The sequence below is a fragment of the Morone saxatilis genome, unplaced genomic scaffold, assembly GCF_004916995.1.
Source record: "Morone saxatilis isolate NCDOM2014 unplaced genomic scaffold, NCSU_SB_2.0 Contig20, whole genome shotgun sequence".
In the NCBI taxonomy this organism is placed as follows: Eukaryota; Metazoa; Chordata; class Actinopteri; family Moronidae; genus Morone; species Morone saxatilis.
This window is the reverse complement of record NW_023339763.1, coordinates 15,081,575-15,106,956: the sequence shown is the minus strand read 5'-3', so window position 1 is coordinate 15,106,956 and position 25,382 is coordinate 15,081,575. Positions and strand designations below refer to the sequence as shown.

At 41.6% G+C, this 25,382-nt stretch overlaps 1 protein-coding gene across 1 annotated transcript in view; it reads right to left on the bottom strand.

Moving 5' to 3' along the window:
* Window positions 1-6,413: 6,413 nt before the first annotated feature.
* Window positions 6,414-25,382, bottom strand: part of ephb4a (eph receptor B4a) — a 33,461-nt gene continuing 14,492 nt past the window's right edge. Inside the window, exons 2-17 of the mRNA XM_035666644.1 lie at window positions 22,622-22,692; window positions 20,470-20,754; window positions 18,487-18,877; window positions 16,032-16,184; window positions 13,753-14,088; window positions 13,544-13,668; window positions 12,519-12,684; window positions 12,090-12,189; window positions 10,810-10,874; window positions 10,534-10,647; window positions 9,911-10,158; window positions 9,607-9,822; window positions 9,251-9,400; window positions 8,733-8,926; window positions 8,111-8,269; window positions 6,414-7,854 (exon numbers count right to left, since the gene is read on the bottom strand). Of these exons, the coding sequence (XP_035522537.1) occupies window positions 7,746-7,854; window positions 8,111-8,269; window positions 8,733-8,926; window positions 9,251-9,400; window positions 9,607-9,822; window positions 9,911-10,158; window positions 10,534-10,647; window positions 10,810-10,874; window positions 12,090-12,189; window positions 12,519-12,684; window positions 13,544-13,668; window positions 13,753-14,088; window positions 16,032-16,184; window positions 18,487-18,877; window positions 20,470-20,754; window positions 22,622-22,692 (2,882 nt within the window). The 3' untranslated portion in view covers window positions 6,414-7,745. The remainder of the gene's footprint in view (window positions 7,855-8,110; window positions 8,270-8,732; window positions 8,927-9,250; window positions 9,401-9,606; window positions 9,823-9,910; window positions 10,159-10,533; window positions 10,648-10,809; window positions 10,875-12,089; window positions 12,190-12,518; window positions 12,685-13,543; window positions 13,669-13,752; window positions 14,089-16,031; window positions 16,185-18,486; window positions 18,878-20,469; window positions 20,755-22,621; window positions 22,693-25,382) is intronic.

Below are 25,382 nucleotides of genomic sequence, written 5' to 3'. Positions count from 1 at the left end.
TTGACATGACTTGTGAACACTACTAGAACATCTGAACTCATTTCTCCCACGGTGATAGCTCTCTCTGCTCCGTGTTTTCCTCTGATTGTGTCCATCCAGACCTGTGGAGGCGATGGCGCAGGCTGCACACCGTGGTGTAGTTTTGGGGAGCACCGCTGCGATCGGACGCAAAATAACCAGCCATCAAAATGCTCCATTGTAGGTGACACGGTGCTTATCGATCCAGACAGCCGGGTTTTTTTTTCTGATTGTGAAGTTGGGTTGATGTCTCGGATCAAAATATGCTGGAGACACTGCATGCACAGCCCAACTCCTCTGTGCACAGACAGCAGCCTGCACCCATCTCTGACACGAAGAGTCCGCATGATATTTCATTTTTCAAGCTTCCAACAACTTTATTATTATTTTATTTTTTTTCTGCATGAATCCATATAAACGTGAAAAAGATTAATTTCTCTCATTATTAGGATGAAAACAGAGTGTATGCTTTGTGCACACTAGAGGGAGCTCATAACACAGTAAATGATCACAGGGCTATTCTGGGTATGCTATGTATTTGTAAAGGGGTGGTCACTGCTGTTGCATATGAGCTGTGTTAAATTAGAGAGTAAACCCTGGTACAGTTACTATATTTCTGTAATCTGATTACATTCAAAACTGCACACACACACACACACACTTTTTGTAAACCTAGTTGTCTCCAGATGCTGGTTAAATCATAACCATATGCCTCCTTCCTCAGATTTCTAAGTGGGTTCTGCACATAGTGAACAAAGGTGCAAGGACTCAGGAATAAACCCACAGACTCTCTCTCTCTTTCTCTCTCTCTCTGACTCACACACACACACACACACAGAGTCCTGAACGCCCTGCGGATCGTCACAATGTCAGCCAAGATAAACATGGTTATTGATTCACGGCAGTCTAACGAGTGTCCTGTTTACAGATATCAAAATGTGAAGAGTATTTATTCCCAAAGAGTACAAGTGATGAGGTATGAGGGGAGGGGGGTGCCACAGAGGAACAGAAGGGGGTGCTTTAATCTGTAGTCCTGCTGTGTGAGGAGATGCATTCAAGTGACTGAAATAAGTTAAGAGCAAAGCTCAGTTCTCAGTGCAGTAACTCACGTGTATGATTGCTTATGTGAATATTCAGTGTTTACTGCTCATTTGCTTTGTAAACATCTATGGAAATAGTTCGTTTAGGCTATTGGTTGCCAAGCTAGAATTATATTGTAGAAAAAGAAGGGGGGACATCAAGTTAAGGTAAACAGCTATGACCACAATACAAATATAAAGAGCAGACTTCACTGTAATCAAGAAAAACAAGAACAAACAGACAAAGCAGAGGGTTTTTACTGCAGCACAAAAAGCAACTCTTAGATGTTTTAAACTGGTGTTTTTTGGTAGTTTCTCCAAACACTGAAAGTACAGTAAACTTTGTCTGATTAACTCAAAACCTAAAAAATGCCCGGTGGTAAGGAAAGGGCTGTGTTTCTTACTGAGCGACAAGCTGACTTTAGTGGGATGCACATTTTTCAGATGAGGGTAAAGATTTATAGCTGTGGGGTTCAGAGGTGTGGAGTTGGGTTGAGTGAGCACATTCAAGTCAGTTCTATTTGTATAGCACCAATTCATAATAAAAGTTATCTCACATGAAGGTGAGGCCTGTGTGAGAGGTTAAGCACCACGCCGAAGAGTAAACTCATCAATCTGAGTTCAATAAGCCGAGTTCAAAAAGGAAATCAGTCACACTGATCAGAAACATCTTTAACATGACATGTTTTCCATCAGCCTTCCTCCACCTCGGACTCACACACTCACTCTCCTTTTTGTCACGCAAAACCTCCACACTTCGTCTTCTGATTTCTTTAGAGCAATTTGATAGTTTCCCCCTACTTTTCAATCCGCCCCTAGCATAGCGGTCCTTGACGCATGTGGATTGAGTTTCAGAATATGGGGTGATTCACACAGAGAGGATAAGAAGCAGGGAAGGTCACACTCCTTTCATTTCCCCACAGAAGGCAACGAGCACATCTTAGCGGAGTGGAAAACAAAAGGACGCCACAGGGGAGACGGATGGCTGCTGTGTGTGTACTGAAAGCTGAGACAGAGCAAGAACCTGCGAACACCTTCGGAGGGCCAGTCGCTCGTCCTGAAGGTGTTAACGTTCATATTCACATTCCTCACCCCACTAACACCTCCACTGAACACATGATCTGTTCTGTGAAGTGTGGTGAAGGAGAACCAGTTATTGTGGCTATTTTGGAGTTTTAATATGTATTGGAAAACTATTTGGCTTTATGAATAATCCATTTTTATGAGCAAACAGATGCACACTGGACATGGATTTATAGCTGTAGCTAGGGCCAAATACATTATAAATTAGTAATTCAGGAAATTTAAATAAATTGAGATAACACTAAAGTAAATTAACTCTGACGGTGACAGCCTGGAAGTAGATAATAAAACAATATTTGAATACTCAGCTATAATAAATAATAACAATAATAAAACAGAGGAGACAGCAGGGGCCTGTAATCTGAAGGTTTACACTGATTAAGTGGATTAAGTGCATGATGAAAAGTACATGGCTAATTCCACGTCAAACTGTACTGCAGCATGAAAGTATAATTAAATTCTTACAACCTTTATTTGACCAGGTGGGTCAACTAAGAACAAACTCTTATTTACAGCGATGGCCTGGCACAAGCTCCTGCAAAGTCAACAGATATGCTGTCGAACAGCGGGGAGCGACAACTTTCCCAGTGATCAGATCTAATACGAAACAGAGTGGAAGTGCTCTGCCGAGCAATGTGCCTCCCATCTTTCACCGCAATCATGCTGCGTACACAGGTGAAAAATAATCTTAGCTGCCTGCTCGGTGGATTTGCTCAAAAATATTGGGCCATTTCGATCAAATTGTCTGCAAGTCATCTCAGGGCGGAAATCTGGCACTTGGGGGAGAATGGCACAAGAATCTCAAATCTAACTTTCTATCCTCAAGCTTCTGCTGTTAAGGAAAATCTGGAGGTCTGCAGATCTAAAAAGAAGACTGAAAGGAGTCAGTGGTTTCCAAAAAACGGGTCTAGTTTGATGTGTTAAAGGGGACTTCCACCAATTTTACACATGAAGTTCAATTTACTTTACACAAGGAATACTATTCAAGGCCGGAGTATGCTCAAAACAAACTAGTTTGTACAACGTGTCGTCCACCCACCAAGTGTTTGCAGCTGTTCCAAATAGTTCCAGTCGAACGTCGGGTTAAAAGCCATCAGTCATTAAGAGGAGAGAGATACGATAATCATTATGTGGGGAGAATGCCACACATATTCAGGTAGAGAGGCCGTCACAGTGTTGCACTCGTTTTTATACAGACACAGTCGTGAAAAGAATGAAGAAAAGTGCTCGAGCTGGGGGTTCAGGTTGCTGTTCAACCATCTGACAAGCACTTCTATTGAAGCATACTGACACCTTTACTCTGTGAAAACTGTTGCGCAATGTCTTCTGGAGGGAGCTTTCCAAAGTTAACCCTGATGTCTTCTCTTATGCAGTTTTATACAGAAAGCCTGCATTACAAACTGGAGGTGTGGGGTTTGAAAGAAATGGGTATTTAAGAGGCAGAGAGGGTCTAATGAAAGACACAACTGAGTCGCATTATGGGAACTGTAGGATACAGTTCTTTGGGAGCTTGACCCACACTAGAAGCTAAAATTCTGGATCTTTTTAGCCTGTTTTTAGTTTCCCTATCCTTTAAAAATGTCTCCCAGGAGTCCCCCAACTTTATGGAAGTGCAACATGAAATCACTTGAGCAGACCTTTAACGCTGCACATTTGATGCAGGACCACACTTTTGATTTTCAGCGCTGCTTACTGCTGCAGCTGGGGTGAAACCATTTCAGATGGTCTGTTATCCCCCCTGCTCCACTTGTGAACACACATGTACCTGTCCCAGTGGTTAACCCCCACCCACCACTACCATCCACCCACACACACACACTCTCCACACTTGAATGCACACAGGAATGCGAGGGGAATGACACAATCCACCAAATACTAAAACCTGGTCGGCCTGGTCTGCTCTCTGCTCGACAGCTGCCCTAATGAATGGCCATTCAGGCACACAGACAAAGCTGAGGCTAGATGTGGACTATATGGTGAGGTCAAAGGTCACGCAAACTACTGACAGAAGTAGAAACCAGAGATTAATGCCCAACTCTCTGTTTCAAACAATGAATCACTCTGACGCAGAGATTCATACACACCAAAATACTCTGTGGGGTTAAAAAAAAAACATGCTTACAGGGACAGTTACTCATCGTTATTTATCTCCACTACATGGAAGCGCCACTCGCGCAGGTCTGTACTTTGTGGGCCACACGAGAGCACTAGAACAAGAGGAATGAGTCAGTAACACAGAGATAATCAAAGTACATTAATCAATGAACCTAAACACTTCTTGAAGCCCGGGCAGCTTCGCCTGGTTATGGTAGCTTTGGATAGGAGGAGAGAAAAAAAAAAAAATTGAGTGTGAGAGTTTAAGCTTATGCTGTGCTATAAGCTGCTCTCAGCCCGAGGCACGGGAGAAGAAAAGAACATCTCTTCATGATTAAAAGGGCTGAGGACCAGGAAGGGAAACATAGGAGAGGACAAGCTTCAAGCCCTCGAGGGTAAAGGCTCTCTGGAGAAACAGAAGGCAAGAGGAAAGGCTGGGAGAAAGCAAAGCTGGGAAACGTAGGGGGAGTGAGACTCAATTCTCACTATCACAGTCTCCGATTTCTCTCTCATTATTAAAAAGGGGGCGACGGGATAGATGAGAGGAATGTTTGCAACAAGAGCCACAAAGAAGACAAGAAAAACATACCCCATTACACATTGTACTCGCACATTTCTGCTACTATTGTAGACGATTCAGGCGGGGTATTATCTAACCAAAGATAGAAAAACAAGAGAACCCGGAGCAATTTATTTACTTCACATCAAGGAGCGCTGAAATACAACTCAGTTAGAGAATAAAGGTTCAAGCAAATCCAGAAATGTTGGTGTGTTTTAGGAAAGGAGGAGTGGCTTTGTTGTGTGCTGATTTACTCTGAATTTGGGACAGAAGTCATCAGGGTCACTGGGACACAACAGCGTGTCATTGGACCAGAGACAGGTAAATTATGTGGATTTTCACTTCCAGGTGAGATAGGAACTTCCTTTGACGTCTGTTGGACAACATCCACGTATATTAGCGCAGGCTTCAAGCGCCACTTTAAGCGAGGCCATCAGGCATGTTAATAAGCTATAAAACAAATGAGTCGATGGTGGTAAACACTTGTGTGTATCTTTATTATGAATACTGAATACAGATTAGCCTACACACAGGACAGTAATCAAAACATACTTTATCTATTCATTATTTCAAAGATGATTTTTATTGAAATCTTCAATATGAAGACCGCACTTCCCACAATCCTTAAAGGAATCTCTCACTCTCGCATGACAATACCAGTGTTTTTGATTAGGCCCAACACATATGTATTTTATTCTTTTATGGAATCATGATAAATGCAATTCTAATGTCCAAGGAGCTGTTAGGAAAAATCGGCTCCACTGGCGTCACTTATTAGGGGAAAAAAAATGTATTTTGTGATGCAGAGAAAAATCCAAATGACCAGTTGCAAAAATAAAGCACTACAGTACGAAGGTAAAACCATTTAGCAAGTGTTTCTATGTATTTTGCATTGAGTATGGTTTAGTGGCGGTTTAAGCTTCATTTACCTGATTCACTGCAGGTTTGTGAGCTAAACCGGGAAAATTATACATAACCTCAATGTCAAAAAAGCTGGTATTATCCTTCAAGAGATGCAAAGACTTTGAGCAATACTTTGACATTTTGAACTCCAGTTTATTATTCCTCCTCAACAAGCACTTGTAATAACATGTGGGGGGTACTCGCTAATCAAACAGCAGTTTTGCAGTATTATTAGCATTCCACCCTGAAACCCAGGGATACTACTGGCTACAAGCCTATTGGCTAGTAGATGTGTATTGTTTTTCATGCTAAATGTTGAGAAGCTTTGAGGCAAAAGCAGAAACACTGTGCTGACCCCACATTCAGCATCTGACAAAGGAAGATAATATACTAAACTTAAAACGTGGGGGGGCTGCTCGGCTAATCAAACAGTAATTAGCTTTCTACCCTGAAAACAATGGATAAAGCTGGCTGCAAGCTAGCCTGTTGGCTGGTAGATGTGTATTGTTTCCCATGCTTAATGTTAAGAACTATTTTTGTCTAGCTTTGGGGCAAAAGCTGAACGTTTTGCCAACTACAGAATCAGCATCTGATAACGGAAAATAATATACTAAACTTAAAACGTGAGGAAGCGCTGCTCTGCTAATCAAACAGCAATTATTAGCATTCTTACCTGAAACCAATTGATATTGCTGGCTGCAAGCTAGCTTGTGAGCTTAGCTGATAAATGGGTATTGTTTTCAATGCTAAATGTTAAGACTGGTAAAACTATTTTTGTGCAGCTTTGAGGCAAAAGCAGAAACAATTTGCTGACTACACAACCAGCATCTGATGAAGGAAAATAATACACTTGACTTCAAAATGTAAAAGTAACACTTTAAGGTACATTTAAATGAGACAAGAATCACTCATGAGAGATTTCCGCTTTACAAAATTGGCATTTAAGTCCACAAAGACGACTGTATGGCACTGGAAGATGGAGAATACAGGATAAGATAATTAAAAATGTATCAGTTATATCAAGAAAAACAAGTTTGAGGGCAGATAGCTTCCTTGGTAAATTTCTACAAAGAAAACCAATTCTACAGTGTTCTCTGGTCTCTGAGTCCACTTGGTCCTTGTTCAGTCTGACAATAATAATAAACTGAGCTGCCAGCAGAAACACAGGCAGAAGGAATAACCAGCCACCCTCCAAGAGAAACACATGGAGTTACTGGAGATTACGATTCACTCTGAAATGACAAAAGTGCTGATATGTCTCTGTGTCTCTCTTCTCCTCACATTTGGAGCTGGTGAGGGGAGAGCCAGACTGGGGGAAGATGAAAGAAGTCTGATTAGGTCGAGTACAGCGCTCTCCAAAGTCTGCATTACATATCACACCTGAGTAAAAAGGAGGTAATGTTGATGAAAAAAATGGGGAAAAAAAGAAAGAAAAATACAACAGCTAAAATGGTCAGTCTTGATGTGGAAGGGGTCTGTGTAGTAATCCAGAGGAACTGAATGCAAAACAGCCAAAGTGAAAGCAGTTCGCATTAATAATTACACAACAATATGAAAACTGAAATCCTTGGATTAGCACTGGTTTTTCTTTTTGTCTCCTTTGGTGAAGTGACTGGCACAACAAACCAGTCAACTGCCAGTTTTCAAAATGACATGATACCACAGAAACTTTGTAAACTCTGATCCGTCTCCTCTTGGTTTAGCACATCTTTTGGGTCCTAACCTTGGGTGGATAGAAACACACCGACGACAAAACTGTAAAAATGAGTCAACTTCATGCCCTTGTCACTGCGGGTGACAGGGGCTCATCCCTGGCTGACTCTCATCGCGATGGGAAAGTCATCTTTAGTCATTTATTTTTTCTAATTTTCTTCTGGTCGTTAATAAATTCTGCCGATCTCTCTCGGAGTCCGTTTTCAAAGTGGGTCGCAGGAGAGGATCCAGAGTGCTCTCGGTACACGGCTGCTCCTGCGTGCTGGTGTTCACGTCCAGGTTAGGAGGCAAGTCAGCTAGAAGGTCACTGTTGCAGTGTTCTTGTTCCGAAAGGTCATAGTCTGGATGCTGGAGAGGATTTTCCTCTGATGCCCAGCCAAAGTCACTCCCATGTGCAGCAGATCCCTAAAACACAAACGGAAAAAAAAACCAACCTGATTAGACGGGACATCATCACGTTTTTGCGCTCTGGGCTTCCATACTTAAATTCAGGAAATAGTGGTTATAACTTTTCAAAGGAATAATTTAGCCAGTTTGCAACCGTCACTGCTAAAACCTACGAGGCTAGATCCCTCAACACGTAGCCACAAAGTGTGAAGAGAAACTGTTCCTCCATAAATAAGTATCAGTTTAGATAAGAAATCTGGAGAAAGGAACTGACTGTGTGGTGATCTGGGCCAGCTGGTCCACTGAGTTGAAGCCAGCCTGTAGGAAGCTGTCCTCGTAGCGCTCCATCTTGATGGCCCTCAGCCATTCCCCCACTGAAGCACACGACGAGAGGGCTAAAGGTGCACGCTGGTCCAGCAGGGGGTAGGATGGCCTGGGGGACGGAGAACAGAAACAAAAGGGACAACTTACACACACTGTCATCAAAACAACAGTGAGGATCTTATATATATCCTGCAGCAACATTCCAGTCGACAAGCAGAGGTATAATCTGAGGCTGAGTGACTGACAGGGACAAACAATGGAATTTGTCAGGGGTGGAGCGTCCTCTGCTGTATGCGTAAAGCTGACAGGCAGAATGTGGAGGAAGGGAAATGGGCACAGCAAGTGGCTGACAGGTCACAGCAGGACATTAAGGTGGTACATAAGATTGGGCAGTAGGGGGCTGATGTCTGTCCTGTGACAGTTAGCACTCTAAATGGACACTAAGTTGACATTGTGAAAGGACAGACATGCTTCCTTTTTTCTGTTCATTCTCAAGCTGTATATTCACTGTCATTGTGACCTTACTGGGGGCAGGTTTTCTGTCAATCACACAAACACATGTGCACTCTCACCCTGCTCCTTCTTGAGCCACTATTTTCAGCGATGCAGGGTTGCGGATCAGCTTGTCCAGAGCGCTGACGAGGTCGGCGAAGCGAGGGCGCGCCGAGCGGTCCTTCTGCCAGCAGTCCAGCATGAGCTGGTGCAGGTGGGTGGGGCAGTCAGGGGGCGGGGGCAGCCGGTAGTCCTGCTCTATGGCATTGATTACCTGATAGGAAGGAAAATGATCACTATTCAAACCAATGCCTTGACTTTAATCAATTTTGAGTTGCTTGAAGGGTACAAGCAGGAAGAAAAAAATAAACAATACAGAGGAGGAAAAAGTTAGGAAACCCTGAACTTAAATAAGACTGTGTAGTTGGCAATCGCATGATTAAGCTACACTTCACTGATTACCTGAAAAGTTCAAACTATTTTTTTTTTTTTTCAGAATGCAAATGCTATATTTTGTTTTGTAAAAGCTCTGCTTCGTACTGTGCCGAACAAAACCCATTGTCAAGAATGTTTTTTTTTTTTTTTTGCTTAAACTTACATCTTGGTTGCTCATGTCCCAGTATGGTCTCTCTCCAAAGGACATGACCTCCCACATGACAATGCCATAGCTCCACACATCTGAGGCTGATGTGAACTTTCTGAAGGCTATCGCCTCTGGTGCTGTCCAGCGGATTGGGATCTTACCTCCCTGCACAGAAAAGACAACAGTGAGAGAGAGAAAGAAAGCGAGCCCTGTTTGGATTATTGCAAAAAAACAAATGTGAATTTTGTGAATTAATATGATAATATTAATATTAAAATGAATATGATTTGACAAGGAAATGTATAAATACCCTATGACAGGCAGATATACTGTAGTGTTTCTGCATCATCTAAAGAGGATTGTCAACTCACCAGAGAGCTGGTATAGGTCGGGTCAGAGGAGTTCTCCTGCAAGAAGCGTGACAAGCCAAAGTCGGACACCTTGCAGACCAGGTTGCTGTTGATCAGGATGTTGCGGGCAGCCAGGTCTCGGTGGACGTAGCTCATCTCTGCCAGGTACTTCATGCCGGAGGCGATGCCGCGCAGCATACCCACCAGCTGGATGGGAGTGAACTGGCTGTCGTTCAGCTATGGAGGACAGAGACGGTTCAGTTGGAGAATGAGTAAAAAGAAAATGTGTGTTTCATTGTGGGAGTTCTTGTGTGTTCAGACTGACCCGCAGAAAAGAGTCCAGAGCTCCGTTTTCCATAAACTCTGTGAGGATCATGACTGGACAGCTGGCCGTGATGATCCCCTCCAGATGGATGATGTTGGGGTGTTGGAACTGACCCATTATGGACGCTTCAGACAAGAAGTCCCGTCTCTGCTTCTCAGTGAAGCCACCTTTTAGGGTCTTAATTGCTACGTAGTTTTCTTTTTTTCCTGGGATCTTCAGCCGTCCTCGACACACCTCCCCGAACTCTCCTGCGGCGCACACACACACACACACATACACACATTAGGACTGTTTTCTCTAACAGGTGTTTACCACACATAAGTTTGACGGCTGTACTGGAGAAACCTAAAGCTCGCTTGCAGCTAGTGGTTCTCTTGGTAATATTTCTAACATTTATCAGTTAATTGCTTTATTTACGCTGCAGTATTGAATTCTGTCTGATAGAGAAGAATGCAGACAGTGGTTTTAAATGTCACAGAATCAATTTGACTTCGACAAAAATAAATTAGATACATTTTTAATAATGTTATTTTGAAAGAGGACAATAAAAAAATAACATTCGGTCAGTGAGTTTAAAAGTTTACTCATTTGTGAATAATGGGAAAAACACGGCTGGGGCTTACCGGCACCGATAACCTCCTCAATCTTAACAAAGGAAACATCAATTTCCTTGGCAAATTCTCGCACTGCCTCATTAGGGTCCTCGTAGGTGAAGGGGTCGATATAAACCTTGACCCCTGTGAGAGAAAGACAAACAGAGTCGTGGGAAAGGAAAAAGAAGAAATGTTAGCGTACTATCAGCAGCAATGAGCCCCAGACACATTCAATTTTTTATTTTTTTTAGATGTGAATTGTAAATCAAAGCTGAGGTTTAGTGCTGCGTGTCCTTGATCCGTTACCTTGGCCAACGAGGTACTGGTTATTTTTGTCGCTCAGTTCTGGATCCTTTACTCGGCTGTGTCTGCTGCAGGTAGAAAGAGATCAGTATTGTTATTGTTTTGGCACGCAATCATAATGCTTGATCAGCCAAATGTGATGCAAATCAATTGTTCAAAAATTCTAACTATGTGATTATTCATTTGCAAAGACAGTGCAATTACAAAGATGCCTCTCTGATTAAAGTACAAACTAAACAAAAAGCAAAAATTAGTCAAAAATCACACATTGTATGACAAGGATGCAAACAAACAGAAAAAAAATTATAATTTATTGATTGCCTTGGGGAATATTCTGCTATCTTGGCCTCATGCACTGAGGGGTCAGAGGTCAGTTCGGCTACAGACCAATACCCTCTAGCCAACAGAGATACAGTGCCTTTAAGGACACACAGCCGTCTTTTTATTATGTTTTTTGACACATAAACTTTGCCTTGTTGAGAAAAAGGCTTTTGTTTCTCTCTGAGATTTCAGACGCACAACACACGGTGGCTTGTGGTAATGCTGAATACCTGAGTCAGCCTCTATGGTTCTGCTCTTTGACATAAGCGGCTCCATTATAATTCTGCTGGCACAAACTCATCCCTGCAAGACTGTAACAACCCTGTAGCTACTGGATCCCTGCCTTCCTCCATTTCTCTCCCTCTCCCACCTCATAAGCTTAAAATAGCAATAATGCACCACCCTTGGTTAGTGGCAGATCTGGGCCTCAGCCACTGGTTTGTGTGTGCGTGTGTGTGTGTGCGTGTGTGTCACAAGGTCACAGCTATTGTTCTCCTGTCCTGTGGAAACAGGGTTGGGACGCCTGCATCCTGTCTCTCCCTGCCCTCTACCTCAATCGTCATCTCTCTCAATCTCTCTCCCTCTCCTTTACACACACACACACACCTTTTCTCCCTCTGATGGCATCCAACACTATTTACTCAAACAATGAAGCCTAAGGAAAATGTTCTAATGAGCAGGATAACTTTTAGCTGTGTAAGCAAAAGACATCATGAGCATTGCTTTGTGTCTGAACTGCCTCACACAGAAAGAAAATGGTGTGGGTAACAGAGTGCAAACGCACTGTTGATAAGATATGATTTGTATAAACAAAAGAACAAAGTGGTGAAAAACTGTAAAATTGGGGTCACGGTTGTTATTGGTTTTCGATTTCCCCCCCCTTTTCCTGTTATTCTGTCAGCTTCTTTGCCTTCCAAATCTATCTTTTTCCTCTGCCTGTTTGCCTTTTCCCTCGTTCTCACCGTATGCAGTAGGCGGCCACAAAGACGAAAGTGACGAGCAGCAGCATCCCAACAGCGATAAGGATGCCAGGTACCAAGAACTGGGAGGCAGAGTCTTGTCCTGAGAGAGGAGACAAACAAAAGAGAGCGAGAGAGAGTTAGAGTAATGTAAGGACAGAAATCATGAGAGGAGGTTTACAGTGGTAGTACAGAAAAGTATGAGAAGGAAAGAAGGAACATGAAAGGAATTTATAATATTAAAAGGTGCTCAATACAAGAACACTAACTCAATACAAGGACACAGGCAATAAATTCATAACGAGAAACTGTGCAGCCACTGATTGTGCAGAATGAATTTGTAAAACCTTCCCAATGGTAATGAAAGAAAAAAAAAAGTGTGTGAAAACTCACTCTCTTTTCTTTTCAAGAGCAAACAGAAACGTGTCTCACCATCAGGCAGGGTGCGGAAGATGGCTGAAGGACTGAAACTGCCATAACCGGCCATGGTGCGTGCCCGAACCTGCACTTCGTACTGCGTCGCCCTCCGCAGGTTTGTCAGCACGGCCTGGTTTCTGTTGATCTCCACGTAGTGGCACTGATCTTCACTACGTCGCTCCTACCGTGTGAAAACACAACAGGAATAAGTAAGGAGGCGACAGAAGTAACTGACAAAAAGTCAAACTCTAAAAGACTGCTACAAAGCCACTGAAGGGTTATCTGTATGGATCCAAATATCTCATATTTATTATTGCATAATACTCACGGTACATTAAAGAATAATTACACAATATCATCATTTGCATATGTTTTGAGATTTATTTCAGTCACACGAGAGCGTCATGTGTCCAAGCTGTATGATGGTGCTTCTGAGTCAGGTATTTCTTGTGTGTTGTTCACTGTGCAGAATGATGTATGTGCAGAGTTTCTCTGTGCTCATTGATAATCTGATTTTAAGGGGCAGGGCCTACACATGATTTGTGACATCCCAATAGTTTGAAAGTCATTCCTGGTCCAATTTACAACTTACATACGTTAGATACGTATTATATATGTGTGAAGTGGAATCTTCAATCCACCAGTGAACATACACTGAGAATGGACTTTGCAGTGAAGTTAAAAAAAACAAAAAAAAAAAACACATATTCCTCTCCATATATTTGTATATGTTTTAATACATGTCTGGAGGGGTTCTTTTAGCTGAAATAAATCATTTACATTGTGAAATATGTGAAGCATAACTGTTTGGCTTGGCGGTCTACAGGCAATCTGGGTTTCAGTTCACTTGACCTGCATGTTTTTGAATTGTGTGAGGAAATCCACATTTACCACTAACCCTGTTTATATTTCTTCTATTGTGACTCATGTTTTCTAAATTTTGAGCCATAGTACTGAACCTGTAAATAAAACCATGAAACTTGAACAGTATGTGACCTTCAAGGCAGACAGTGTGAGAGATGTTGTCAGGGAGTTCTCACCTTCTCACAGTAGCGAAGCTGGTACTGCAGGATGGTGTAGTGTGGCTGAGCTGAGACTGACCAGTGCAGAGTCAGACTGCTCTCCGTGGAGTCACTCTTCCGGATCACAGACACCAGCGATGGCACTGCACAGATGGCAGAAGAATTATAAATAACCCAAGAAATTCTCACTATTTCTACCTTTCTACCTACTCCTGCCTGCCTCTTACCATTGTGGCTTGAGGTGATGTTGACACTTTCACTGGCAGGGTCCTTGCCGCTGAGCTGAGACACCCCATTGAGGGCCTGGATCGTGAAGGTGTATGTGGTGTGAGGCAGCAGGCCCCACACCTCCAACCTTCGACCCAGCAGGCCTTGCTGCGCAGGCCGGTAGCTGACGCTGTCTCCACAGGACAGGCACAGCCCCTTGGGTGACCTGCACACAGAGCACTTGACAGCGTAGCTCAGGTCTGTTCTGCCGCCGTTGTCCAGAGGCTCGTTCCACTCCAGACTGAGTGTGGTGTCGTTGATCTGGGTGACGATGCTGCGTGGGGCCGAGGGAGGTCCTACAGTGACAAAAAAATAACCTACAGTGAGACCTACACCTACAGTTACCTAAACTTTACATTAAGACTAGAAACAGCCTGGCTTTTCACACAGGGGTTTGGGTTGTGTCTATTACTTGGCTGGGTGCAGTGACTTCCTAGAGTTTTGTCGTCCCTGTGACTTGCCATGCAGCCAGAGAAGACTCCAGGAAGACACAGTATCCCCGCATAAATCCGGATTTAACAAACAATAACATCTTGATTAGTGAGCTGAAGGTAGGTGGATTGTTCTAGCTTTACACAGAGCCACCCTACCTGTTTCCCCGTTTCTTGTCTTTATGCTAAGCTAACAGTCTGCTGACTGCAGCTTCATATTTACCATACAGACATGACAGTGGTGTTGGTCTCAAAATACGCCTAAATGTGAAACTATTCCTTTAAATGCTGAACAGCAGCATTACTGTCAGGCCCTGGTGCAATTTTCTAAATGTGTTAGACTGATTCAGCAGAGTCATTATAGCAACATTACATATGATGATTTTTCCATTTTTTCTACTGACTAAATACCTTTAGAAAGCACCAGTAGCAGTAGTAGTCATCCCTAAAATACTGTCACATTATTTGGTCAAAAATGTCATCATATTTTAAAATGTAGGTATCTCTGAGCCCTGATGCAATCACAGCGTATAACATTTCTCTATCAACTCAAATTATAATCTCTGCTCTGTCATGTTACTGCCACTTTACCTTTCCATGACCCACAATGACCATTTGTTCACATCTTTCCATATATGTGGGAATATTTTGAGTTTGCATTCTGCACATGTAGTCACGAAGCGCAACGCTGCTCCTGCAGTGGATTTGCGTCACAGCAGCAGCATATGTGTTGCAGGATTTAAGTAGTGCAATTACATTTGTCTAAAACTGGATGATAATGATCACCGTCTGAAAATTGTAAGAAGATAGCTATTGCCTCAAGCCAAGCATAACTAAATAGCAATACCACTCAGCCACTGTGAATGAGTTTCTGTTCCTGCCAAGGAGACAGAGCTTTGTCAGTGAGCCTGCAGCTAACTTAAGTGCTAATAGTGTTCTCATTGGAAACCCAAGTGGGGCAACATCATAGACAATCTGGGTGCGAATGAATTCTGAATTCAACGTTTGGGAAAGGGGATTTTTAGAGGCAATACATTTTATGACTTTATGATCAGAATCCACTTTATTAAAATCCCCAAGCCTGTCACAGTAATGTAAAACACTGATTTTCTGGGGGGAAAAGGTCTGCATGGTTTACAGATGGCACGGTTGGTTTGCAATTTAGCAAACAAATTGAAAATGTAAGTGATGTGCTGAATTGCACAGGCAATCCAGTACAATAACAGAATATGTAATAGGAATGGCCTATTTAAGTGATTTATAATTAAGATAATGCTTTTGTAATTAGAGTTATCAGTAATAATAAAGTTGGTGGATGTAAATTCTAGTTGGCATTGATATCACACCTGCGGAGAAAAGGAACTGTCGACAGTTCGAAGCAGTTTCACATTGTTTCACATCCTCTTTAAGGCCATTCCAAAAGACTGCACCTAATTAAAAAGTCCCTCCCATTCACGCAACCAACATGTGGCTGAATTGAAATTCCTGAATCCGCATTGGAGGTGTCACTTGAGACCATCAATGCCTACTCCACTTAGGAGTGAAAAGCCCTACCCCCCAACAACCTGTCACAAAAGACATGCATCTCAATGCCCAGCAATGAGACAATGGACACAAAGCAGATTATAGGAGTTTGGCTAAATGACATCAGAAGGAAAGAGAAATAGCACCAAAGACGGTAAAAACAAAAAGTGGAGAAGTCCAGGAGAAGGTAAAGAGTGAAAAAAAGCGAATGGATGCTTGAATTGCTTAGCACCTCCATATTTGCATGCGGATTCGTGCATAAGTACCGTTTTCTGCATACTTACTAGTGCAAGGGGTGTCGGGAGCGTCAGATTCTGCACGTAAATATCCAGAACGACACGCACACACTGAAGCCCCCCTGATGGTGGCATGGCTGAATCCAGGACAGCCTGTGCACTGTCCCTCTGTGCCCGACTTGAACTGACCCACGGGACAGGCTGAGGAGGAAAGGAGGGGAAAACAAATGAAGGGGAATTATTCTGATTCTGGACATGACCTGTGAATACTAAAGAACATTTCACAAAATCTTCATACGCACTGTGTCCCTGACACACCTGGGTCAAACTGAATTTGCAAATACATTTCAGTTTTTTTTTCCAGGGTACTTAGGTGCCAGGTGGTTATAGACAGACAGAACCATGTAATGAGGGCTATAAACTGAAGACAATCACAGTAATGAATCTGATAGTAACAGTCAATTTAGTGAGTAAACCTGTCTGTCATTGACAAGCTGCTCATGACTGAATTTACCTGACCATATCTAAATAACAAGAGGAAACGTGAGAGTCCCTGCGAAGAACAGGCTCTGTTTATTGATCCGAACATGGTCTCCTCACTGAAATCAGAAACAGCACCGTGGCACATGAGGAAAGGCTGAACTGAGTCTGAACTAGTGTTTAAAGAATTGGTTGACTGACAGAAAATCAATGGGCAACAATTTGGCCAATCGATTAAAGCAAAAATGTCCAGTTTCTCAAATGTGTAGATTTACTCATTTTGTTTTACACCATACACTAAAACAGACCATACATATATTACTTGATAGGAATAATAGTCATTAGCTGCAGCTATCTGAACTCATTGTCCTCCATACACACTAGATTCAACACACCAACAGTTGAATGAGTGATGAGCCGTGTAACGCCACAGTCACCAAAACCTGCAGTGTTTATTGTGCAGTATGCATTCAGTGTGGCTGTTGAAATGCAGCTGCTGACTGAGAGGAATAAAACAATAAACTTTCACACCAAGCGGAGCATTGTTACAGTCAAAACTGACTCGTTCTGCAGGGTCAACACACTTTGGCTGATCCTTTCCGATTGACATTTTGCCAGCGGGAATTTCCCACGTGTGAAAACTGTGTTGCTGAGAGCTGCTGAATATCTCACCTGTTAAAGTTTGTTTAAATATATACATTACTGAGCTCTCATTTTCCTCCAGATAACAAAAATGACACCTTCTGTTTTCCAGCAACAGTTACTATAGTTCACTAAACAGCGTTTGTCAATGAGTTCAGTTGTAAGAATGTTGTAGCCTGGAATAAATAATGATATTAAAACACTATTAAAACTGACAGCTGTTAACGTTTTGTCGTAATTTAAAATCTATCTGGGAATATTTAGGGTGTTGTCTTGTAACCTTTTGTATTATATAACGTTTGTAAAGCTATTCTGGCACATAGGGAAAGATACCCCTCCCATGTAGCAGTATTTATAGCCCGTTAGAGCTTTATTTCAAAGACGTGGTTTAAATATTCTAATCATGCTCATCTAAAACGCTAAATCAACTTGACGGGATTCATAAGTTTACGTTAAAGGGTTTTGTCTGACCCAGAAAATATATGTATTGTCTATGGGAGATAATGACATTAGAGCTAAATTACTTCAACCAGACGTCAATTTCATTTTCTGAAATGACCGGCCTATGAAATAAATTAACAGTTAAATTTTGCTATAAAGGCAATTTCCCTTTATGGTCTGGTGAGTGTTTTTTTCTCACATCTCTCTTCGGTGACAGAACGCTGGAAAATGTCAACCTCACCTCACCAAAGGCAAAATGTTGGAAATTATGTTTTTGTTATGAAAAATCATTATACCTCCCACGGAGATCAAACTGAGTCCTACTTCCAAACACAGACGAACGCAACCGCAGGTCTTCTTGAGAAAATGTAGCATTTCTTTATGTGTTTCTTTGTTTTTAGCACTCAACATTTATCTGTGTTGGTGTGATGCGGTGTGTGTGTGAGCGTGTGGGGGGTGTTCATGCACGAGGCTTGTTAATTGGACTCATTAGACAGAGCTGCTGCACAGCTCCTGAGAGAATCCTTCTGCTTCTTCCTTCATTTTTTTTTTGTGTCTGCTTTGCTTTGATGTTCTCAAAGTGATATGATCTTTACCTCGAGCGCCTACCCCCCCGCTCTCGCTCTCTTCACCTCTCCAGTCCTCCTGTGCTCCTTCTATCTTTGCTGAACCATGAGCTGTCGCAGCAGTAAGCTTTTGACCCTGCTCTTCCTCTTTGAGATAAGTGCTGCTCCACCTGACCTCTCTCCGTCCCCTCTGTGTCACAGCCGTTCCCCCTGCCTCATTAACTTCCTCGGTCTCTGGCTTCCTCTCCAACACTTCGACCCTCAGTGAACCCCACCCTCGTCTTACCATTGTTTTCTTATTTAGTCTGCCTGCACTGCTGCCTATGTGGGTGTAGTCTATATACATACTTGTATATATGGCCTAACCTTCTTACCTGTGCATCGTGTTTGTCCTTCAGCGGGCTCAAACCCTGGTAGGCAGGCGCAGGAGGTTGTTGGCTGGCCCACCCACTGGCCATCTTCCCCACAGAAGAGCTTAGGCGGCCGGGGTCGGGGCCCCTGCTGGGCGGCGTGCTCCACACACACACCCTGCGCCTCTTGCACCAGAGTACGGGGAACGGTCTCGGGGAAAGAGGAAAGAGCACTGACCAGGGGAGGACACTTCTTAAAGAACACCCTGACGGACAGCAGGGCCATGCAGGCGCCTTGAGCCTGAAAAGCCAAGTAGAAGCCTCTCTTTGAAAGAGGGCCGAGCCTTAAGGTCTTCACATTAAATTTCCGCTCCCCTCCCTTCCTCAGTAGAAAGTCTGCAGCCACTGTGTCCACCTAGGACAGGAAGAAAGAGAAAAGATCTTATGTAATGGCCAGATTCCAACACACATGACTCAGTCCTAACAAGGACCATGTTTTGCATGTTTTAGGCATTTTAGCCCATTAAGTAGACATCACATATGCTTTACATTATTGAACATTTTCCTAAGCATACCACTGTGATTTTAGATTGATTTACTACCTTCCTGGCAGCCATTGTTTCCCATTTGTTACAGTACGCTTTGAACCTCAACTCGCAGGGACTTAAAACGTGCTTGGGAAAGAGGTAATTCATCACAGTGAACATTTCATCACTTTTATTTTTCTGTCAATGTTACATTATTAAGTGGTAATGAAGTCGAGGAGCAGGCACTGTTTTTGAAACCTCTCTTTCGGCGGTGTGTTCAAGGACGGTGCAACATCTGAGGTTTGACAATGAGATGCAGAATAGTACTGCAGTCATAAGCTATGTGTTTGGAAAATGAAACCCACAAGATGAACAATAAGCAAACACGCAGGTTGTGAAACGGACTGAACCGATGAGGAGAGTTTTCTAAACAGTTCTTTGTCCCATCAGACAGTAACTTGGACTTATAACAAAAGTGATCCAATGTCGATGTGGTTTGTTCTCTGCAAGCTGATGACTGTAAATAAAGGAATGGAAATGGAAGCCGGCTGCATGTAGTAAGTCAGTCTAAAAACTTGAGATTCACTAAGACCGTCAAAGAGACAGATGTAAACTCATAGAATTTTAGTAAATTCACACTTTAAATTGTTTTTTTTTCTTCTTAAATGCATTAAAAGGGTACTTAATATAATATTACACTTCTATAAAGTTTGGGGACGGGCAGGAGACGGACATTTTGAAAAGAATAAAAAAATAACTTTACTAATACATTTAATCCCTAGTATGAGTAACACAAAAAACTAAATACTGGATTCCTTACTTCCCATAATGCAGTTCAATAACTTTTTCCATTGGGCCTTCCTTGCCTAGTAAACTCTTGTATCTTATAAACTCCACACCACCACATTTTAACACACACCCTCTGTTAAAACTTCAGGTTTCAAGTTTCAAGTTCAATCCAAGATAACCTAAATGACATCAGTGATGTCTTAGATTGAGATCATTAATTGGAGCTGCAAGGATTTTTCATTTAGAAGATTAATCTGCAACTATTTTCATTAATTTGGTTGCATTTCAATTCATCCTTTCAGCTATTTTTCAAGCAAAATGCCAAATATTTCATGGTTTCAGCTTCTCCAATTTTAGGATTTGGTGTTTTTCTTTGTCATATCTTACAGTCAGTTGAATATCTTAAATTGTGAATGCCATTTTTTCATGTTTCATTGACTAAATTCTTAATCGAATAATTCAGAAAATAATCGTCAGACTAATTGATAATGAAAATAATTGTTAGTTGCAAAAGTGAAAAAGAGTGAAATACAGTGGTCCTCACAGTGTGTGAGAGTGGTACTAATCACGGCAAGTAAACTTATCTTCCTACGTAGAAGGTGGAGCACCCCTTTGATGCAGATGTTCAATGTGTAAACAAGCATTTGTGACTAATTAAAATACATCATACAGAGGGTGGGTGTGGATGTACCTTGGTGTAGGGGTTCTCCATCCAGGGGGGGTAAGTCGACGTGGCCTCATTGGAGTCTGCCTGGAAGTAGTAGAGGTTGAAGGTCTCTTTACAGCTGCGGTGGTGGGCGTTCCTGGATGAACACTCCATCATGGTGAATCGCAGCTCCACGTAAACCTGAGACGCTCCCAGTCGCTGGATGAAGCCACTGCGCAGCCAGTGGCTGGATGAGCTGTCAGTCAGATGACAGATCTGATAGGTCCTCACACTGTTGTTCTCCTCATCTAAACCGCTTACTTCCTCCCACTGAGAGCAAAGAGGAGAACAAAGGGTTGTCAGGTTGCAAGTATAAATGACATCTGACCCAGAAAACTTGTGAACATTTTTGTGAGCCTTTAGTATATTTAATTCTGCTGTAAAGACGTTCACATTCACAATAAAAGTCATATTAATCATAATAATGTTGCGATTCTTTGTTGGTCCTCTGCTGTACTGCACCTGTCAGAGGCTTGTGGGACAGATCTGGCCTGCAGTGACTTTTGATCCAGCCCAAATTTAAATCTGCGTTGTTAAATCATTCCTCCTGCTGAGCTGCAGCCCAGCTAGTGGGAATACAAGTCTCACTTGTCAAACAGAGCACACTGCTGCACACAGCATCCGAGACAGACACAGCTCTCACCCTTCAAACACGCTTTTAGACTAAAATACAAGAATACAGAGGGGATATCACAAAAATGTATGAAGTGAAACCCCTCCACAGAAATCTACATTTGTTGGGAAGCCAAATGCAACAGAAAAATGCTTTAATGTCTGACTTCTGAGTCAACAGCAAACATGTTCACCATCACTATGTTCCCAAGAGCGGGAAACAAGCAAGAAATTAACATACTCAGGGCAGAATTTAGCAGATTTGCTGAACTTGAGGCTCAGAAACTCAGTTATGTAAATATGTAAATCTTTAAAAATCCATTTGCAGATGATGTGTTGAGTGAGGCAGAATACTGGTGTGAATGAATTACAGTGCAGCAGAGCACTGAGAGCCAGGTTTGAACCTCTTGAGGGAAGAATTTCCCTTTTAATCCCCCCCCCAAAAAAATACTATGGACTTTGGCATATTTTCGTGGACAAAATGTTTTCTGTGATGAAGATGCACAAAATATCCCACAGGGCTCATCTACATTTGACATAAATCATTTAAATAAATTGTTCAAAATTTGTTACGAAAGCAAACCAGAGAAATCTGCAAATATACAGATGTACTTCTGCACACCAAAATACTGTGAGACATTTTACTTTAACATACACTGTGAAGGTATTACACTGTTAGCTTTATTCTGTGTCTTTCAAAACGCAACAGCTAATATTTAATGAGTACAATTAAATGTACAACAATGATGTGTAAGTATTTTTGAAACTCAGAAGCCAGAATTAATGTCCGACAGAGTTAGAAGTTGCCAAAAATATCTACTATGACTGAATCATAATCCTTTAATGCTAAAAATAAATAATCCATATATAAATCTTTTTATGTTATTTTGATGCAGACAGCTCATGGTACCTCCCCACTGCTGCCTGCCATTATTATTTATACTCTTTAGTGTTAAGTTTGTGTTATAAAACACAAGTCATCCATATTTTTGACAATGTGGAGCTTTAGATAAACTGCTTCAGATGATAATGGCTGCACAAACTATTTAGAGACTGTCGGCCTGCTTTTTCTTTGCATCTTAATCAAAAGCACATGCACATTTGTTGAGTATTTCTGTCCAGCTCCAGAAATCTCCTTGCCAGCATCACTGTAACCGTCTTCCATCTGAGACATCAGCAAGTTGAGCAGTTTTGGTCACTGGCGCTGCTGGCAAAAATACCCTAGCAACCACCCCTCAGTTGATCAAATTACAAATATGTCTTTTTTTGGCTGCAGTATTCAAAATTGTGGGCAGCCAGTGACTTCAACTCCAAGGTTGATGGGATAAATCAAAGCATCTGCTTCCAATATACTTTGAAATCCACATTCACTCCGGCGTTCCCTTTACTCTGTCAGTTACCTGCCATATAAGGAACTCCTTTATAGCCAAAGTAACAAAGGAACAGCTGGAAACCAAAAATCCCCCAGTCACCACCAGGGCCGTGTTAGTAATACAGATAACATGGTGAAACTGGGGTTACGTACCTCGGGTTTGCTATTTGAGAAGATGGTCCATTTGAGATCAGAAGTCTCCATCTTAGTGTTCATCAGGACCTCTGTGAGAAAAAATATGAAAGAAATATAACATCACTCACAGCAGGAAATATAAAAATGACACGTATGAGACTCATTTACATTCAGAGAAACACATAAATGAATTTAAAATCACAGAGTGAACATATTTCGAAGCCCAAACTGTCTGCCAAGTATCAGCTATGGCTTATACTGGGATTAGGGTGAACGATGGAGTTTCACCAGTCAATTACATCTACAGACACATTCCCACTACCCTAAAATTGTCTTTCCTCTCATGTTTGTTTTTATCCCCCAATGTCCCCCGTGTTCCCAGCGACACACCGCACCTGTAGTCACACTGAACCTGTTGAAAAGACTCCGTCATTGTAGGGACAAAGTAGTTGGAACAAGAGAATCGAACAGACTTACATAGGTACACATGCACAGACACACGGATATAAAGACTTAAGCCCTCCTAGTCACGATCTGTGATTACAATAGAATTGATTTTTTGTAATCTTTTGAGGGGCAGGCTGCCAGCGCACAAACAATCTGAGCTGCACTGCTATGATTCAGTATCCCAATAAAATCTGAGACCTGGACGACATGAAACTTGATGCAGAGTTAGGTTAGGGTGAAGGGACTTCTTTTCATGTGAAAACGTCTTTTTGTTGGGTTTTTTTTCACCCAGCTGTTTTCTCAGATCGTCTCTGCTGAATTGTGACTAGTGCTTATACTGATGGGATGAGGTTTCTGTCACAGACCGGCTTTTAGAGCCCTACATGTTCCCCCGCAAAAGCTCATCTCAAGGGTGAGGCAGTTTGGTTTCACCAATAAACAGGATTTAATGCGGCTCTCCTGAGTGCCATGATCAAGGAGAGCACCTGCATGAAAATTGATGCTGGAGGAAATGGGAGTTTCAGTGTGAGTTTATCATTGGGGTTATTAAGATGTTTTGTTGAATTAGGCTCCCAATATAAGGCTCAACAGTAAAGTCTGGCATCCGCTAACACACACACACACACAAAATACTACATCTGCATTAAAACATCTTTTTAAAAACAAACACCTTTTTCTAATTTGGTTTCTAGATGTTTATTTAAGTATTAGTAATTTTTTTGATTTAAGCTAAAAAAGAAAAAGCTTCTTTTAAATAATAAAATGATGCATGAAATGCATTGAAACTAGGTTTTAACATCAAATATACATTTTAAAGGAGAATTCCTATTACATTCTTACGTTCACAATAAACTCATCTGAATCACTCTGAATCCTGGATGAGGCCAACGTGTTGTTTTTTCTCAACTGTTTAAAATGTGTTGTTTCCACGTCCCACTTGCTTTAACATGTTGCTTTGTTGTCCAAAACATCTGCTTTCAATCGATGGCTGTCTTTAACCTCTGTTGGTTTGATACTAGTTTCAAAAACACTGGTGCACTTTTTCATAGATAAAACTGTTTCAAGTTATCTGGAAATTTAATTAAATAAGTCTCAAGGTTAAGTAGTTGAGAATTATTAGTCTATTAATTAATTAGCTGACAAGCACAAAATAAATTTGCAATAATCAAAAAACATTTAAGTCATTCCAAATCAAAATGTGAGAATTTCCGGATTTCCTGTTTTATATTGTTGTAAATTGAATATCTTACAGTTTGGCAGGTGATAACAAACAACCTGAGACATCACCTTGGACACTGGGAAAGCAGTGGTTGGTATAAATTAATAATTAGTTGCAGCCCTAAAGTAAATAAACACACCTACATCTAATATATGTCATCACGACATCTCCCAGTTTAAAGACTACTTCATCCAGTGTAATCCTAATATCAGTGTCCAAGTTACTTTCATTGTAACTGCTGGTGATTATAGTCCATTTCCTGTGTATACAGGAAGAAAGGATGTTTGGAAAAAAGCTTTTACACAGAACATTATTTAGATATGAAGCCTGACAGAGTCCTCTTGAGCTCTTTGAATATTTTTTGCACAACACTGTTCAGCACCAACACTTGTAGTATTTTACAAAAATAACTGCAACGCCTACAGTTACTAATCTCTGTGATCCTCTGCAAAGTGAGACGCAATCACATTTACCACTTACCAGCCCACATTCCAATGAAATACACATGAAAGCACACAAAAAAACTTTGCTCACTACTGAAATGTTACAGCTGTAGCTGTCCAGAGACAGACACCATTTTTTAACACTGATGGACGATGAATTGTGGGTCAAAGATCAGATAGTGTGTGGTGTATTCAGCACGGACTGTATGCTGTCTTTAGTCCTTCCATAGCTGCTCGACACTTAAAACAGAATATAAAAGGGATATTTAAATAATCAAAGCAAACTGTTTATGGTAAATCAGCTTGTTGTTCCACTTTGCTTGATGGAGGTGATAACTTTTTAATTTCCCCCCACTTCTTAATGAATTATCCTGCATCCCACATTCTACTAGGAAGTATTAGCAGGATAATACAGTAGATTGCTTTGATAGCTGTATTAAATTAATATATCCTCCTCTGCCCCGCTGCTATTCCTCCTTAAAATAAAACCATGTTCAACTGCAAAACATTTTAATACAAAATAATTAACAGTAAAAGAACTAGTGTTTTAAGTGGAAAACAGCTGGTGTTATCTACGAATATCTGACTCTTTATCTCCTTGTTTTTCCATAATGATTTCAATGATCACTCAATCACACTCCTGCTAATTTAATGCACCCCCCCCCCCCCC